General features: G+C 42.9%; 2 protein-coding genes across 10 annotated transcripts in view; both read right to left on the reverse strand.

Moving 5' to 3' along the window:
* The window catches only part of CEP131 (centrosomal protein 131), a 35,020-nt gene extending 28,683 nt beyond the window's left edge, over window positions 1–6,337 (reverse strand). For all 9 annotated transcript variants that reach the window (XM_042452295.1, XM_042452290.1, XM_042452287.1 and 6 more), the window contains exons 1-2: window positions 6,148–6,337; window positions 1,913–2,116 (exon numbers count right to left, since the gene is read on the reverse strand). In XM_042452295.1, coding sequence (XP_042308229.1) covers window positions 1,913–2,092 — 180 coding nt within the window. In that variant the 5' untranslated portion in view covers window positions 2,093–2,116; window positions 6,148–6,337. The remainder of the gene's footprint in view (window positions 1–1,912; window positions 2,117–6,147) is intronic.
* Window positions 6,338–8,678: 2,341 nt separating this feature from the next.
* TEPSIN (TEPSIN adaptor related protein complex 4 accessory protein) overlaps window positions 8,679–16,784 on the reverse strand; it is a 22,546-nt gene continuing 14,440 nt past the window's right edge. The window contains exons 3-9 of the mRNA XM_042447564.1: window positions 16,524–16,589; window positions 15,539–15,742; window positions 15,015–15,186; window positions 14,764–14,877; window positions 14,222–14,300; window positions 13,752–13,886; window positions 8,679–13,007 (exon numbers count right to left, since the gene is read on the reverse strand). Coding sequence (XP_042303498.1) covers window positions 12,471–13,007; window positions 13,752–13,886; window positions 14,222–14,300; window positions 14,764–14,877; window positions 15,015–15,186; window positions 15,539–15,742; window positions 16,524–16,589 — 1,307 coding nt within the window. The 3' untranslated portion in view covers window positions 8,679–12,470. The remainder of the gene's footprint in view (window positions 13,008–13,751; window positions 13,887–14,221; window positions 14,301–14,763; window positions 14,878–15,014; window positions 15,187–15,538; window positions 15,743–16,523; window positions 16,590–16,784) is intronic.

A 16,784-nucleotide genomic window follows, 5' to 3' on the forward strand; every position in this document is an offset into this window, starting at 1 on the left:
TCCAATTGGAAGCCATTCTGTTTCTCCATATTCTGTTCTAACAGTAGCCTCTTGTCCTAAGTAGATTTCTCATCAGGACAGTCAAATGTAGTGGCACTCCCACATCTCTGAGGGCATTCCATAGCTTTTCATGATCTATGCAAAGTCTTTGCTATAATTTATAAAGCACATGCTGATCTTCTGGAATTCTTTGGTGTGTTCCACTAACCATCATATGTATGCTATGTGGTCTCTAGTGCCTCTGTCTTTTCTGAGCCCCACTTGTATGTTTGGGATTTCTCTCCCCATATATGATTGAAGTCTATTCTGAAAAATTTTGAGAATGATTTTGCTTGTATGAGAAATTAATGTTATGGTCCTATAGTTGCTACAGGCTTTTGTGTCTCCTTTTTTGCAGATGGGGATGTATATTGGCCACCATTTTTTTCCACATTTGTTGACATATTTTAGTTATCAGTAGAGTTTATTCTGTCTGTGTGGATTATATCAGTTCAACTGGAATATCATCTATTCCTTGCAATTTATTTTTCCTAGTTTCTCTCACTGCAACTTCCATCTCACTCTCTAGAATTTAGGGTTCATCTTTGCATAGTTCTTTATTCCATGTGTCATTCATTTTTCATCTCTTTTATATGGCTCTTCTGTGTATTGCTTCCATAGTCTTTTTGTTACTTCTTGATCTTGCAGTATGTTGCTCTTTTCACCAAAGCATGTACACCCTTGGTTTGAACTTTCCTTTGAGTTCCCGGATCTTGTGGAAGATGTCTCTTATTCTTCCTTTTGTCTTCCATTTGAATAATGCAACTTAAATTTAGAGTTACTCTCCCATTTTTAATATAGGATAGAAAAAAGATTGGTGGGAACTAGAAGCCCTTGTAAACCTTACTGAAGCAAGAACATGTACAGTACGTATCTTGTGTCACTTATCCCTCTGAAGCAATATTTCTTATGAGTTTCCTGTGTGTAGCAGTGAAGCTTGATAATACTTCAAAACTGCCTAACAGAAGGCAAATAATAACACTACCCTATATATACACCTCCCTTACAGCCCACTGTGTGAATGGTTGAAACTTAGTCCATCTTTGCATTCCAGGATAATGTCCTCTGTGTTCCCTCAGTTAGAAGTTAAACATAGAGAGAAAGTCTATGGGGGGGGGGGCAGTGGGGAGATTTCATTTCTAGCATCATCAAGTTAAACTTCTCTTGCATTACAAAATGCTAAAAACCTCTCAAGTTACTTTGCACAGAATAAAGCATATGCGATGCTATAAATGAAAGCCAGCATGGTGTAATGGTTTGAGCATTGGTCTACAGTTCTGGAGATCATGGTTCAATTCCCTGCTTGAGCATAAACACCCACTGGGTAAGCTTGAGCAAGTCACACTCTCTCAGCCTTAGAGGATGCCAATGGCAAGCCCCCTCTGAAGAAACCTGCCAAGAAAACCCTATGATAGATTTGCCTTAGAGAACCTGCCACATTCCCTGGGGTTAGGCACACAGGAGCTTTGTGAAAGTGGAAAAAGTGTAAATAAAAAACCACTGGGGTTTTTTTACCTGAAAGAACATTTCTCTAGGAATCTCTAGGTCCTCAGCGCAACTCTATGGTCAACATCCACTGAAGTCGACTATAGAATTGTGTTGAAGGACCTAAAATGCCTAGAGACGTATTCTCTTTAGGAATTTCTAAGTCCTCCTGTGCAACTTCTGGTGAAAGTTGGCCACAGAGTCATGCAGGATCTAACAATTCCTATAGAGAACACGTTAATCAAATCCGCAAATAGTCAAATCTACAAAAGTCAAAACCACAAATGTGGAGGACCAACTGCACTTAAAGAAAACATATCTACCAGAAACATGCTGAGAAATCATAATAAACTCAGATGAAAACAATTGGTTTATCCACAATACTCACTAGGATATTCCGTTTGGGCTTGTTCTCTGTAATGACAGAAATGGAGCGAGCAATGTGCTTGCCTGGAGTGGCACTGCTGGGACGTTGAAGGACTTGCATGGGTAATCCTGTTAGGCTGAGATCCACACCATTGGCACTTGCACCTTGGAAGGAAGAGCTGCTGCCACGGGCACTCTTCATTGTGAATTAGGGAAGGGGGAAGCCCTGGAAACAAAGGAAAGCAGAAAGAAAGAAATAAGAGAATGAATAAAAAGGTCTCACACAGTGGTTCATTCCATGTCTGAAAACATTACCATTAGTAGACACGCTAGCATAAGTAAATGCAGCTGCGCTGGGCAGGACACGTTTGTATGATAGAGGACCATCGCCTCCCAAAAATAATACTCTACGGTGAACTTGCCACGGGTCAGTGTAAGAGGGGTGCTCCAAAAAAGAGATACAAGGACTCCCTGAAACAAGATCTCAGGCTTGGCCAAATCAATCACCAACAATGGTCCGCCCTGGCCTCGCACCAGGAGGCATGGAGACGCACTATCCACAATGCTGCAGCCTTTTCTGAAAACTCACAGCGAAGAGAAATGACAGCGCAGAAAGAATCACAACTTGGAAATATCATCCAAGGAGACACTCTGCTGTGCCTTCTGCAACTGGACTTGTTTATCTGGGATTGGCCTTTTTAGTCATCAATGTGCTTATAGAAAGTGTGGGATGAGTCCTTCCTGAATCTTTGTTCGCGAAGAAAAGCCAGAGAGAGACAGAGCATAAGTAACTACTAGGGCCTTCATCAGATTTCTGAGAACCCTGATTTCTGACTTCCTTTTTCTAAAACAAAAGGCAAACAATCTAATCCTGAGGGCTTCAAAGCGAGGCATGAAAAATGTAAATCAGTAACCAATATCTCTGAGAACCTAATAGCTTTAAAGAGAACCTTCTAAAGGCCTTTCATAAATTTCATCCATGTTCATTTGCTTCAGGCCCCTGTTATCTCTCCCAAGAGAAATATTTCCACCCTTTACATCTGATTTATTTTGAATTTAATCAAATTTTTACTGAATTAGTGTGAGGACACTATTTCATATGGCTATATTCTGACAAAGTTGTTTAGTTTCTGACAAAGTTGTTTAGTCATTAATATGACCCACTAATCTAATAAAATGAACATAATTTAATTTTCATCTTGTCCTCTATATTATACAGTTAAAGTTTTTGATTGTCTGTTGGAGAATGTAGAGTAAGCTAGGTTAAATAATTTGCATACCTCATAAATGGCAAAGAGCAATGTAGGGCACATGAACCAATGTGATATAGTGATTTGACTATGGCCCCATACAGACAGGCCAAAATAAAGCTGCTTCAGGTCACTTTGGAGGTATGCTTTTTAAATGATGCATGCACCCTAAGAGTCCAGAAGCTGTGCTCCAGTCCTTACTACACATGCATCATTTAAACAGCATACCTCCAAAGTGACCTGAAGCAGCTTTACTTTGGCCTGCCTGTATGGGGCCTATGACTCTGGAGACCAGGGCTTGAATTCCTACTCAGCCAGGGAACTCCACTAGGTGATCTTGGGCAAGTCACATTCTCTCAACCTCAAAGGAAGGCAAAGGCAAACACCCTCTGAATAAATTTTGCCAAGAAAACCCCATGATAGGTTTGCCTTAGGGTTGCAGTAAGTCCAGAATGACTTGAAGACACACAACAACAGTGCAGAACACAGAAAATACTCTAGTCTAACACATTCAGCTATTCTGTGAGATGTCGTTTTCTAAAATGCAATAGGCTTCCAGCTCTGTTTAGAAATTTGCTTGATTTGTCTTTTAGACCAGAAACTGCTCATCCACATATATACTCCCTTAGGAGCAAACTGAACTGCAACTTCGTTGGCCCAGGAAAGATCAACAAAGAGCTCTCTATGGCAACCACAGCCGCTTACCCAGCAATGTCAACTCATAGCCAGACTGTTGGGATTCAAGGGTGCAGCTATAACAGGATGAAAACTATAGAGCTATAGACTGAATTTGCATTCTAATTCTTTAAACAAAATGAAAACATATAAAATTTCCCTCTTCTAGGCTTAAGATATAATGCATATTTTGTGGATTTGCAAATGTCGTAACGACAACTATCTCTTCTTAACTACCTTGATCCCCTCATTGGAGATGAACTTTAGAGCTGTTTAAAGTCTGTTTCCAATAAATGTTTATCATGGAACTATATGCCATCATGCTGACTCCTTTATTTCAACATACAGTATATCTTTTCTCTGAGAAAGATGGCTTTAATATGGGGAGGTTTCTAAACACCATGTTTTCTAAATGCCCCTGAGGGCACTCTGAAAAGATACAGCCTTTAAACAGCTCTAAAGTTCAGCCTAATAGAGAACATGAAAACTTGACATTTTCTCTGAGAAAATCATTTCTTTTACGGGTCAAATTACTTTTGTCTCAAATTTCTCTTGGGCAGCAACATTAATAGGCTATCGGCTACACAGTTTCATGTTTAATATAATTCTGCATTCCTTCATCTCTGCCTTTAAAGTCAAACACTTCTCCTCCAGCCATAACTTCTGAATACAGTTTACAGGTCAGCTATCATATGGAATAGCAAGAGGACTGCCATAGGTCCAGAACACACTGCAGAAATGATCCAGTTTGAGACCACTTTAACTGCCCTCTCTCAGTGCTAGGGAATCCTGGGAATTCTGCAGACCAGGGTTCAATCCCTGCCCAGCCATGAAACCCACTGGATGACCTTGCCCAAGTCACATGCTCTCAGCCTCAGGGGAAGGCAATGGTAAAACCCCTCTGAACAAATCCAACCAAGGAAACCTAATGACAGGGTCACCTTAGGGTCTCCATGAGTCAGAAGAGACTTGAAGGCACAGAAGCTCTTGATAGAATCATAAAGTTGGAGGAGAGCACAAGGGTCATCCTTTTCATCATGTTGACAAGGGCAAAAGAGCAGCCTTTTGCTGTTGTTCTTTAAACCAGATTACAATGGCAAATTAATTTGAGAGAGGGGTGATTCTAACATACTTTTGTTCCCCCTGCCCTGCACCCATCATCATAAGGCTACCAGACATTTTCCAATAGGAGCGAAAGGGAGCCAACAGCTTCACCATCCCTAACAGTGAACTCCTGAGGCAGCAGTGTTAGACCTACAAAGGGCCTTCGCAACAGGATGAAGACCTGCAGCAAGAGAAGCAGACTGAGAAACATGGAGGCCACTCTTTGTATCACAGGATCACTGAAAAAGGAAACTGAGGGGAGCCAGTGTGGCCTAGTGGTCTGAGCGTTTGACTAAAGGACTCTGGAGACCAGGGTTTGAATCATTACTCAGCCATGGAAACCCACTGGGTGGCCTTAGGCAATAAGAAGTCACACTCTCTCAGCCTCGCAGGGGAAGAAGGCCATGGCCAAACCTCCTCTGAACAAAACTTGCCAAGAGAACCCCAGCATAGGTTCACCTTAGTTAGAAATAAAGGCACACAACACACACATACTACTCATATAATGATTATTAATGATCATGAGCTTGAAACCAATGAGTATGCTAATAATAATAACAACACTATAGTATGGTTATAATAGAGAGCCAGTGTGGCGCAGAGGTCTGAGTGCAGAAGTATGGCTCTGGAGGCCAGGGTTCGAGTCCTGGCTCAGGCATGGAAGCCCACTCCCATCAAGTCACACTCTCTCAGCCCCAGAAGACCCCCGCCAGAAGCTCCCCTTGAGGGGGGTGGCCATAAGTCAAACACAACAGGCACAGACACGAAGGCACATAAACCCCACCGAGAATGATGTCCTACTTTCCCCGGACACACCCTCCATTTCCGAACAATGAGCGGTTCCAAAGGCCCTCTATATTTGAAGGGATGTCATGTTGAGGAGGGAGCAAGCTTGTTTTCTGCTGCTCCAGAGACTAGGACCAGGAACAATGGCTGCAAGCTGCAGGAAAAGAGATTCCACCTCAACATTAGGAGGAACTTCCTGACAGTAAGGGCTGTTTGACAGTGAAACATACTCCCTCGGAGCGTAGTGGAGTCTCCTTCTTTGGAGGTCTTTAAGCAGAAGCTGGATGGCCATCTGTGGGGTATGCTTTGATTGGGATTTCCTGCATGGCAGAAGGGGGCCCTTGGGGTCTCTTCCAACTCTATGATTCTATGGCTCTATTGTTTACCTGTATCACCCCCCCCTCCATTTGTGGCCATGAGGGCACCCTGCTCCACCACTTACCTCCAGAGGGGTGTCCAAAGGGGAAGCAGCCACTTATGCCTCTGCCCTGAGGAGATGCAGCCCCTCACAAGCACAGGAAGCCCCTCTCGGCCCAAAGCCTAAATGGTTTCCAAAATGGGGGCCTCTAGCCTTCAATTGCAGCAGCAGCAGTGGCCCTCCTCCTCCCTCGCAGTGCATCCCCCCAACACTCCCTCCGCCCAAGGCATTATGGGAAACTCCCTCCTCCTCCTCCCTCGGCTCCGCCCACTCCTCCCTGACAAAGAGGGTAAAAGGAGAGCGGGTAGCAACCAGGCGCACGGCGCATGCGCACGGGGCGCAGAGCGAAGGGGCGGGACGCCTTACTCTCATTGGCTGCTAAAGGCTCGAAGCCAGGCGGCTCCTAACGGGCTAAGGCCCTTGTCAATCTGCGCCGAGTTGAGAGGAAGAGGAGCGCGCGATGCGCATGCGCAGAAAGAGCGTCTTAAAGGCCCAAAACACACACTGCAGAAACAATGGTCGGCATCCATGGCTCTTCGTTGGTTTCTCGGGCTCCGTGGCCTCCTTCTGGGAGAGCTCATGCCTGGCACCTTCAGAGACCCATAGGGTCTGTGACTAATTCCTCTGCCAGTGTCCAAGGCAAGGTCTGCTTGCCTCCTTTGGACTCCACTTCCAGGGTTAGGGTCTGCTGAGGATGCCTTTGGGATGATGCTTGTCTTAGTGGAGCGTCAGAGGTCATGCGCCTATCCGTTCTGGACGGCGGCTTATGCCTCTTCCAATGGGAAATGTACCCTGTGCCATGGCCATTCATTCAGATCTCTCTCTGGATCCACGATCAGAAGCTGCCTGTTAATTGAAATACATTTAGAGGTGGCTTTCCCTTAAGAGTCAAGGTAAAGAAGGTATTCCCTATTGACAAGGTTATCAAGTCATGTCTGATCTCCGTTTACTACTAAGCTGAAGAGCCACCGTTGTCAGAGACTACTCTCTGATTATATGGCCAGCATGATTGCACAGAACGCTGTTTACCTTCCCAGCGGAGTGGTACCTATTTATCTACTTGCATTTGTATGCTTTCAAACTGCTAGGTTGGCAGAAGCCGGGACTAGCGATGGAAACTCACTCCATTATGCGGCACCCGAAACTCGAACTGCCAACCTGCCGATCTTGTAATCAACAGAGTCAGCGTCATAAACACTTGTTCCTCCTCTTGTTCTTTCGCAGCCTTCTTCTGATTTAACTAGTTTTAAAACAATTTTATCTGCAGCTGCCCTGGATTGCTTCCTGCGAGAAAAGTGTGAAATGTAATGCATAGAATGGGGGCTGCCAGTGATTACTGACACAACTGGGCTTCACTGAACTTAGTGCAAGGCAAGTGGCAAACGCCCCACACTGAACTACTCCACTCCTATGGCTCTTATACAGCTTTTCTGGAAATGGACGGAGTCAAACCATGAGCAGGACTAGTTTTCTAGACTGCTGTATCAACAGATGTTCCCTTTCCAGAAGCATCCCAAACTGTAGCTTCCTTGGCCCCAGCCTTGGCAATTATAGTCCCATTTCCAGCCATGCTCAACATAAAAAGGTGTGAAGGATAGCCTAATAACGTCATAACTGGAGTCACCCACTAACTGCTAGTCCAGGAGGAGGCTGTAACTGGGGCTGCTGCCACACTGCAGAATTAATGCACTTTCATACCTCTTTAACTCTCATGGATCCATCCCATGGGATTCTGAGATTTGTAGTTTGTTGTGGCACCAGAGCTCTGCAGCAGAGAAGGCTAAATGTCTCAAAAATTACAAATCCCAGAATTCCACAGCATTGAGCCAGGGCAGTTAAAGTGTTGTCAGGCCACAATCTTTATTGGTGGTGAGGTCTATCAAAACTCAACAAACATCAGCCACATCATGTCCAGAAAAATAGCCAGTGACTCTTCCCATTGTTCTTGTTTCCCTTCGGTTTTTGGCCTGGGAGGGGGGATGGGAGTCTCAAATGATTCCTTTGGCTAATACACAGTTAATTATCTGTGGTAGTTTACACAAGGACCCCCCCCCCATCCCTGCCCCTCATGACATCAGTATCTCCTTTCTGGACAGGATCATGTGTGGATGTGCACCTTTCCATGGGCTGGAGGGGGTGTTTTGCATCCATTCTCACCAGATTCTCTGCATCATGTTTTGACTGTGAAGTGACAAGGGACATCCTCCTGAATACATTGCATTGTTTGGGAGGGGAGAAAATGACCCCAAATGGCAAAATAGTATACATTCGTTCTGACAGCTCTTTATCCTTTAATGAAACAAACATGGTGGGTAGGTGAATCTCGGAGACAGTGTTCAAAATGCTGGAGATGGCAATGTCTATATTGTAGGTCTAGTTCTGTATATATTCTGTAACAAAATCTGATTCTGAAGTCACTATCATGTCCTGTTTAGAGGATGAATGTTAAATTAACTTTACCCCTGGGTACGACCATTACCCCTGCACCATCTTTCCATAGCCGGTTTTAGCAACCATTCACACTAAGAGTGAGGAATCTCTTTGAATTTCAGAAGTGGACTATTTTACATTTATTCTTGAGTCACACATCAATGTACATATTTTTATGCAATGTGCATTCAAATATAGGGAATAACACAATATGAAGAGGAGGAAAAACTTTTACATGTCAGCAGTCACAGCTATATTAAACTGCTATGCAATGCTTAAAGGAGCAGTTCCTCTTTGAGATATCAGAACAAGTAGGAAATGTGTGGGGGAGAGGAATCCTTAATCCACTCTGTCTGGAGGTCAGGACAGAGCACTCTTTGTACTCACTCAACAGGTCTAGCTCACCATCAAACTAGTGTGCATGCTCAGTTGTAGCATGTAATCAGTTGCTTCTGTTACTATGTTATACAGAAGTGTAGCCCAATCCTTATGCAGGCTTAAGTATGCTTAAGCCCCTGGGTTTCACTGGACATAGGAGCAAGCCTAGGATCAGTCTGTGAATGCAGTTTTTATCAGACAGGGTGTAAGCACCCCTATGCTCAACAAGTACAGGAACAGCTGTTACCAACAGGGATAGACAGCGCATTCTTAAGAGCAAATGAGTGAAACTCAGGAGATAAACATCAAAATGGGATCATATTGCAGAGTCAGTATGGATACGAACAACAGACTGGATCCAGGTGGGATGAAAAGGCCCAGGCCATCAGCGTCACTGACAGATCAAGTTCAGCATGGGGAATATTAAGGCTGCAATTCAATATGTGCTTATTTGGAAAATAGCCCAAGTGGACCCAGTGGGATTTACTTCTGAGTAAACATGGATAGGATTGGGTTACACCTTGTCTGTTGCTGACTTGCCTTGAGGCAGGATGACCAATAGAATTCAAGGTCCTGATTGAATGAACCAGGGAATAATATGTATCAGTTACATGTTCATTTCTCAGGAAAATGAACAAATCAGTATGTTAGAATTAATAACAGGCAAGCGCCTTGAGTGCAAGTTAACTTAAGCAATTCTACTACAGTCTACTACTATCTGGAAAGGATTTTGCCGCAGATAGATAAATACACACAGAGCGTGTCACTCAATCCCTTTTGAAGTAGACTATATAGCACACCGGGGCTTGAGTCAGGTGTGCCTACAGATGGAAAATTTTGTTTTTGAAGAACAAGCAACCCCAACATCAAATGGAAAGAGAAATGAATCTTTGTGAAATTAATGCAGCAAAAGAGAGAGGCCTTTTCTGCAGCTCCTATGAATTCAGACTTGCCTGACATCCTCAGTTGGTTGCATTCCCTACAACATCATTGCTTTTGTCTGGAAATAGCCCTCCTTTGCTTGGTCATTAAAAAAGGAGAACCACTTTAATAATAACAATAATAAAAAAAATCCAGCACTACATCAGAGCCACCATTAAAGACTCACTTAGCTGTGCATCATTCTGCCTGCAGTAGCCACAAGATCTTTATAACATGCTGGAGGGAGGGATTTTGCTTATCATGTCACAGCTGAGCAACCTTCATTTGGTTACTATTCAGTAACTAGGCCTCCTTTGTTGTGGCACTCACTATGTGGAATGATTTCCCCACTGAAATTAGTCAGGTTCTTAGTGCTGGGTGTTTCTAAAGATCTGTATACCCAGACATTTTCCTAACTGTTAATGTAATCACCCATGGGTTGATTTTAAAAATAAATAAATTGTATGCAATTATTTACATTTTTCTATATTATTTTTTAGCAAACTGTAAACTGCTCTGAGATTTTAAAAATCATGCATGAAAAGTGGTATTAAAATACTCTTAAATTGATAAATTAAATCAAAGGTCCCTGATTCCAGACACTCCTCCTATCTAGGAAGACCTCAAAACAACTATGAATTCAGTTACATGGTGGCATGCCAGCTAGAGCTCCTGTTATCAGTAAGCCACTGTTTTTCAAGTAGTCAAGGACAGTTGCTAGGAAATTAATCCTTGGCCATCAGGCAAGACAATCACAAGTTTTTTTTTTTCTGTGTGATGGGTGGCTGCACTGACCATTGTGAAGATCTACTGGACAATGCTGACAACATCACCAGCACCCTGTCCTCTGTCCTGCAACCTACCCATTCCACTTTAAACAGCCTGTCAGCATTTTGGCTAAGGCTCCTTGGAAGATATCAAAGGCATTTCAGCCATGGATGACTTGAACATCTTACTTGCTAGCAGTTGTATGCTTCTGTTGTACAGGAATGGTGGCTATTATTAATACTGGGGGTAAGGAGTCGTATGAGCTGGATTTAATTTGCACCACGTCTAAACAGAGCATTCCTATCTGGCATCTGTTTTCAGTGTCAAAGCTCAGTCTCAGAATTTATAGATAAGGCAAATCTTTCATGGCTGACTAACAAGAATTTCCACACATACCCAATATGTATCACTTTACATCAGGGTTGGGGAACTTTCTGAACTCCAGATGTTTTAGAATACAAATTTCATCATCCTTTACCACGGACTGAAGCTTCTAGAAGTTACAGTCCAACACCTCTAGAGCCAAAGCCTTCACTATCCCTTATCTTACACCACAGCTATGGAAAATGTCCCATGTAGTTTATAGTATTCCTATGCCTAGGTATGAGTGGAACAATCCTCCATCTTGTAAAAGTATGAAGACAAGAACTGAATATAGAAATTTAAGGGCAGAGATGACTTCCCACCCATTTACAGCAGACCAGTATGATGTTTTCTCATTATTATAGATAATGCTCAGCAAAAAGCTTACCTCTTCAATTGAAGTTTCACAGCAGACTGTATACTAAAACATTAAATTAATGATGGACATATGTGTGCACACTTGCACCATTTACACATTTTCTGGTGATATATATGTTCAGTGCTCCACCTTTCGTACAATGCCCGTCTGCACACATGACTGAAGGAAGGAGAATGAGTTTTTTTTTACTGGAGGAATTAGCTCTGTTTCAAGCTATAACAGAATTTGATAACCCCGAAAGACCACCTGGTGATCACATAGTACAGTGAAATCTTTCAAAAGTTACTTTCTTGGATCACACCTCCTAGCACTCTTGACTGATGGGTGCTGCTCTGCTGCCTAGGGAATTCAGTGATTTGTAAGTCATAAAAGCAACTTTTTCATGCTTCAGTAGTGTGAAATGAAGACTTTTGTGCAATACATCTGGAGAAATATATTTTAAGCTTTTGTATGATATATTTAACTTTTTGCATGATGTGAATTGTTTAATTGAATTTGTTTTATAAGCCACCTTGAGTCCCAAGCTGGAAAAAGTATAATAAAAATAAAATTCTGTCTGTATCAGTTTTCCTTCTTTTACCAACTGGCTCAGTAGTAAAAAACACGAGAATGTTATTAGTGGCCTGTCTCATTTTTTATATTCAGGTCTTGGGTCAAATGAAAGAGAAAAGTGACTGGGAGGAGCAAGACACATTCAGTTCTATAGGAAAAAAGAAACGAGTACAATTTTAAAAGTGGAAAGTAAAGTAAAGGTGATTATTTCTGCAGAAACTAGTTCAGTGTGTCAGTGAAACAGACCATGTTAGAGTATTGTGCTTTGTCCCTTGAAAAATGCTTCTGATTATCATATTTTAAAAAAAAACAGTACTGAAGAGTCAAACTTTCTCTTTCATGTTGGCAAATGACCCAATAGTAATGGTGGTAGAGTAGGAGATGTCTTCCCTCTTCAGGATAGACTAGCAGCATAGACAAAAGAAAAAATTATTAGACAAGCAACTGAAATACACCATTGCCCAGTTGCTTAATGCGAAGAAAGCAAACTCACCACGAGGAGAACTGGAACAATACTAGTTTGTTGCTAACTCAGCTGTTTGGAAAGTTGGAACTGCTATGCATTGAGGAAGGAGAAAGCAGACATCTTCTGGTTATCTTCACTGTCCCTGGTTTTTCCAGTACAAGATGCTGTCCTTGGAGCTGAAGGGAAGCATTCCTGCTTAGCCCCCACTGTTGCCAGGGTCATGCTTGATGGTGCTACTAGCTCCATACCGGCAAACAAAGAAACAGTGCCATCTGGATCACCCCTTTGGGGCCTGTCCTCTTGGGGTTCAGAGTTTGGGAGCTGGCATTCTTCTCCCTGCTGGCTGAGGCTCAGTGGCAAAATATCAAGCTGGTTTGAGGAGACAGATTCTAGATCCTGTTCTTCTGACAGGCACATATCATTTGTGAGAAGATTAGGTGTCTGAGAGGGCTGTGCTGACAGACTCATGGGTGTAAGGACAGTTTCTCCTCCAAAGGGCATCACATCCGTCAGCAGATCATCTGTGTGCCTGAAGGTGGTTTTGGCAGGAACACAGTGATTGCCAACTGGGAGCGAGCTTTTGGATGCGGGATGGCTCCTGCAGAGGGCTTCAAATTGACGCAAGATCTGTGAAAAGTGGAACAGAAGTGTGCTAAGTATGAGTACCACCCAGGAAAGAACCCCTCCCACCACAAAAGACACCAACAACAGACAGAATACTAATACAGCCACAACCACACTGTGAGAATACCTCACACTGCATTCATTTTCACTCAGCCCATGCAGTCTTTATTTATCATACATATTTGCCTAGCAGTCTCCTATACTATGCACAACAGATTAGCTTCAACATACTATTGCACTGGGAACTCTCAAATGATTCACTACAGGCAGGAAGTGTCTCTACCATCATGGTTTGTTCTATGGCTTGGCTTGACCTGAGGAGGTCTCTGGGAGTTTTTATGTCATACACAGTAAATGATATTGTTTCCACTAATGCCAGCATATATAACCTGTAACATTTAAAATGTATCTAGGTTATGTGCTTCTCCACAAAAGGAGAGGGGAATCTCTCAGAGTGCACTATGTATAGAAATAAGGGTGGGGTTTTTTTGCCATTTCTAATCTGCTGAAAAAAGGACTGAAGAGCCAAAACAAGGCTACATACAAAATCACACACTGTATGCCCATTTACACATTCCCAATCAGCATAGGCCTAACCTGACAAAGGGACTTTAGTAAAGCCCTCATCACAGCAGAGTAAAAGGAAATAATGGTCTGCCTCTTAATAACTTACTACATGAAGGAGGAAATAACAGCATGATGAGTTACCTTTTAAAAAGCAAAGGTTTGAGGCTGTGCATTCATTACCTTTGTTGCTTTGTTGGCTACAGATCCAGGGCTCTCCTGACTGAGCTCCTGCAAGTATGGCTGGGTAACAGCAAATATCTGATCATGGGAGAGTAAGTCAGAACACATGAGGGAATAGATGGCACACATGGCTCTCTGTGGACAAAGGAAAGCGGGATGAGAAAAGCAAATGGTTGAAATGTTGCACCCAACTCACACAGCTGGAACTAATGGGATACCACTGATTTGCATCTCTTATAATATGTTGCTTTGCTAGATAGGAAAATCCCCAGGCTGCCTGTTCTCCACATCTGCTCCCATATGGTAAGAAATAAATTCCAGTTTTAAGCATCAACCCTAACAGATACAGACCAAAGACAGTTTCCAAAACATGCAATAGGTAAAGAGTCCTAGTTCCATGTCAGCCAAGTCCACCTTCCAAACCTGAGGTTAATGTAAATTGTTCCTGGAAGACTCAAGGATTTCCTCACCATGCGGATGCACTCGCTGGAGTCCTTCAGAGTTCGGCTGAGAAGAGCCAAGACCACCTCACAGTTCAGCAGACCACATCTATGGAGAAGAAGAGCAGAAAGAAGAGTGCAAGGACTAATTTTCTGAGGCAGAAAAACCAAGCCAATTTCTGTAAGAATTTATTTGAACATACAGATCTTCAGAAATGAGAGGTCTATAGAACCTTGCTCATTAGCTTGAATGGAAGTTAAGCGAGCAGAATGAAGGGGTAAATTTAAGTAACTGAAGCTCTCAGGGTGAAAGATACAAACAATGACAATTTTCAAAATCAGTAAGATCAAGGGAATGAGTAACAGGTTTCTATTTGGATCTTCTGCTTTGGGTGCCAAACCATTTTGTGTCACCCGGAGGGCAAATGTTCAAGTGCAACAATTTACAAAAACCAATGCACAGTCATACAGGGTAGGAAGAGGTTATGTTAGGGGTATTTTTGCAGAAATGGGAGTGAGAAGAAATAGTGCCAAGAAGTAACCTATAACAAGGGGAAAAGAAGTGCTCTTACTCTTTAATGAAATGCTGGGTCTCTTCACGTGTCAAGAAGACCCTGGAACCCTTGGTTAGATGGTTGACAAGGTTCACTTCCTGCAGGCAGTCAGCAAAGTTTTCAGTTTCTATCCTACAAACAGCAGGGATACATGGATACACCAACCTTTTCTCTTTCCTACTATCCCATAATAATTTCTTGCATATCAATGCACCCTGAATTGAGAGCATGCAGCTCAAGCTCAGCCATGTGCTCTCCTCAACTCGTACCTTTCCGTTGTATTCCCTGGCTCCTGGACACTTGAGTGGTTGTCACTGTCTGGCTTGCTGTAGGAATCAGAAGTCCTGCTCAGCTCGCTGTTCTCTTGCAATGAATTCTGGGAGCTTTGCCCGTTGTCCAACTCTTCCCACCCACCTCCTGCTTGCCCTGGTTGATGGCTCACTGGGAGAAAATTTCAGAAGAGTAACTATGAAATACATCCCTTTTCAAAATGCCGGGTTTCAAAGAGCCATTTGCTCAACACCCTCACTCTACCTCAAAGTCAGAAATCTACAGTCCATAGCCAGATATATGTATTCCCACAAGTAGGCCTGGGCTAAGGATTCATGAGGTAAATAACACTCTAGAATGATCCTTCAACGAGAAGGACATATTTATTTGAATTATTATTGTGTACTGTTAATAACAGTCATAGGTTATCTATATCTCACAGTCAACTGCTTTTATTCCTCCCATAAAGGAACTGATAATTCTTGTTTCCCTGTCCAAGATTGGTATATAAGATGTACCATACCACGAGTCTTATGAACTGCCACAGAAGATGTCTTTGTAGGCAGGATGGAGATTTTGCCAGAAGAAGGTGCCATCACTGGCTCATAGGCATCTTCCGTCAAATCCCTGTTGCGGGGATTAGTGAGCTCCTGACCAGAGAGCATAGCACTGGCAACCACCTCAGCTGCCTTCTGGATGGTGGCCAGCAAAACTTTGCCAGTGGAGGCTGAAACAACAACAAAGGCAGGCCATTTATCTGACTGAGTATAGTGGCATGTTAGTTTCTAAACATTGTGATAACTTATGGCACAGGGAAAAGTCTTCCAAATGATATCAGCACACAGCCATTTATCCAGGGAAAAGACAAACTAGCCCACATAAACCAGGCTAGTCATGCTCCAGATAGTTGGATATATGGGTACGGAAGTTTCTGGGTTGCCAGATGGGCAACCACAGGCTCTTCAGTAAGGCCACTCAGGCTGCATCTACACTGTAGAATTAATGCAGCTTGACACTGCTCTAACTGTAATGGCTCAATACTATGGAGTTCTGGGATTTGTAGTTTGTGAGACATTTAGGCTTCTCTGTCAGAGAGTTTTGGTGCCACAACAAACTACAGCTCCCAGGATTCCATAGAATGGGGCCATAACAACAACCTCAGTCTCTTCTCTCATCCCTTTGGTTCAACAGAAAAAGGGGGGAAAATGATTGGGTTCACTCTCTTCAGTACCCTTGCTGTAAAATATCAGTACTCAATTTCTTGCCAAACAGCTTGGCTTACTTTATAGCTCAATTTCTCAAAATGGTTTTGAAGGAATATTAATGGCTGATACTAGGTAGAATGAAAGCAAGGGGTAAGAGCTTAAAGAACAAGAAAGCTGGGCAGAGGGGGCAATGTGGAAATACCCAACAGCTATGCAGGAAGAAAAAAGTCCTTGCCCTGGAAACTAGGTGGTGCCTCTCAAGGGCAGAGGTTTTACCACTGAGATCTCTACGCCCATACTCACTGGAACAGCTTCTTTCAAAACCAAAGCCTTGAAGAGAACCATGAGAACTGGATTTGGAACCCATTCCTAGGGAGAAAAGCAAAAAAAGGAGCCTAAATGAAACATGAAGCCAACATGGTGGTGCTGCTGCAGACATTACCTGCATGCCCACACACACCTTTATCAGTGATGTTTATCACACTATACTCTTAAGGTGCTACTATTCCACTTTGACTCCTCTAGCTGCCTCCTGTTGCATTCTGGGATTGGCAGTTTTAAGGA

Source organism: Sceloporus undulatus, chromosome 2 (assembly GCF_019175285.1).
Source record: "Sceloporus undulatus isolate JIND9_A2432 ecotype Alabama chromosome 2, SceUnd_v1.1, whole genome shotgun sequence".
NCBI classification, from domain to species: domain Eukaryota; kingdom Metazoa; phylum Chordata; class Lepidosauria; order Squamata; family Phrynosomatidae; genus Sceloporus; species Sceloporus undulatus.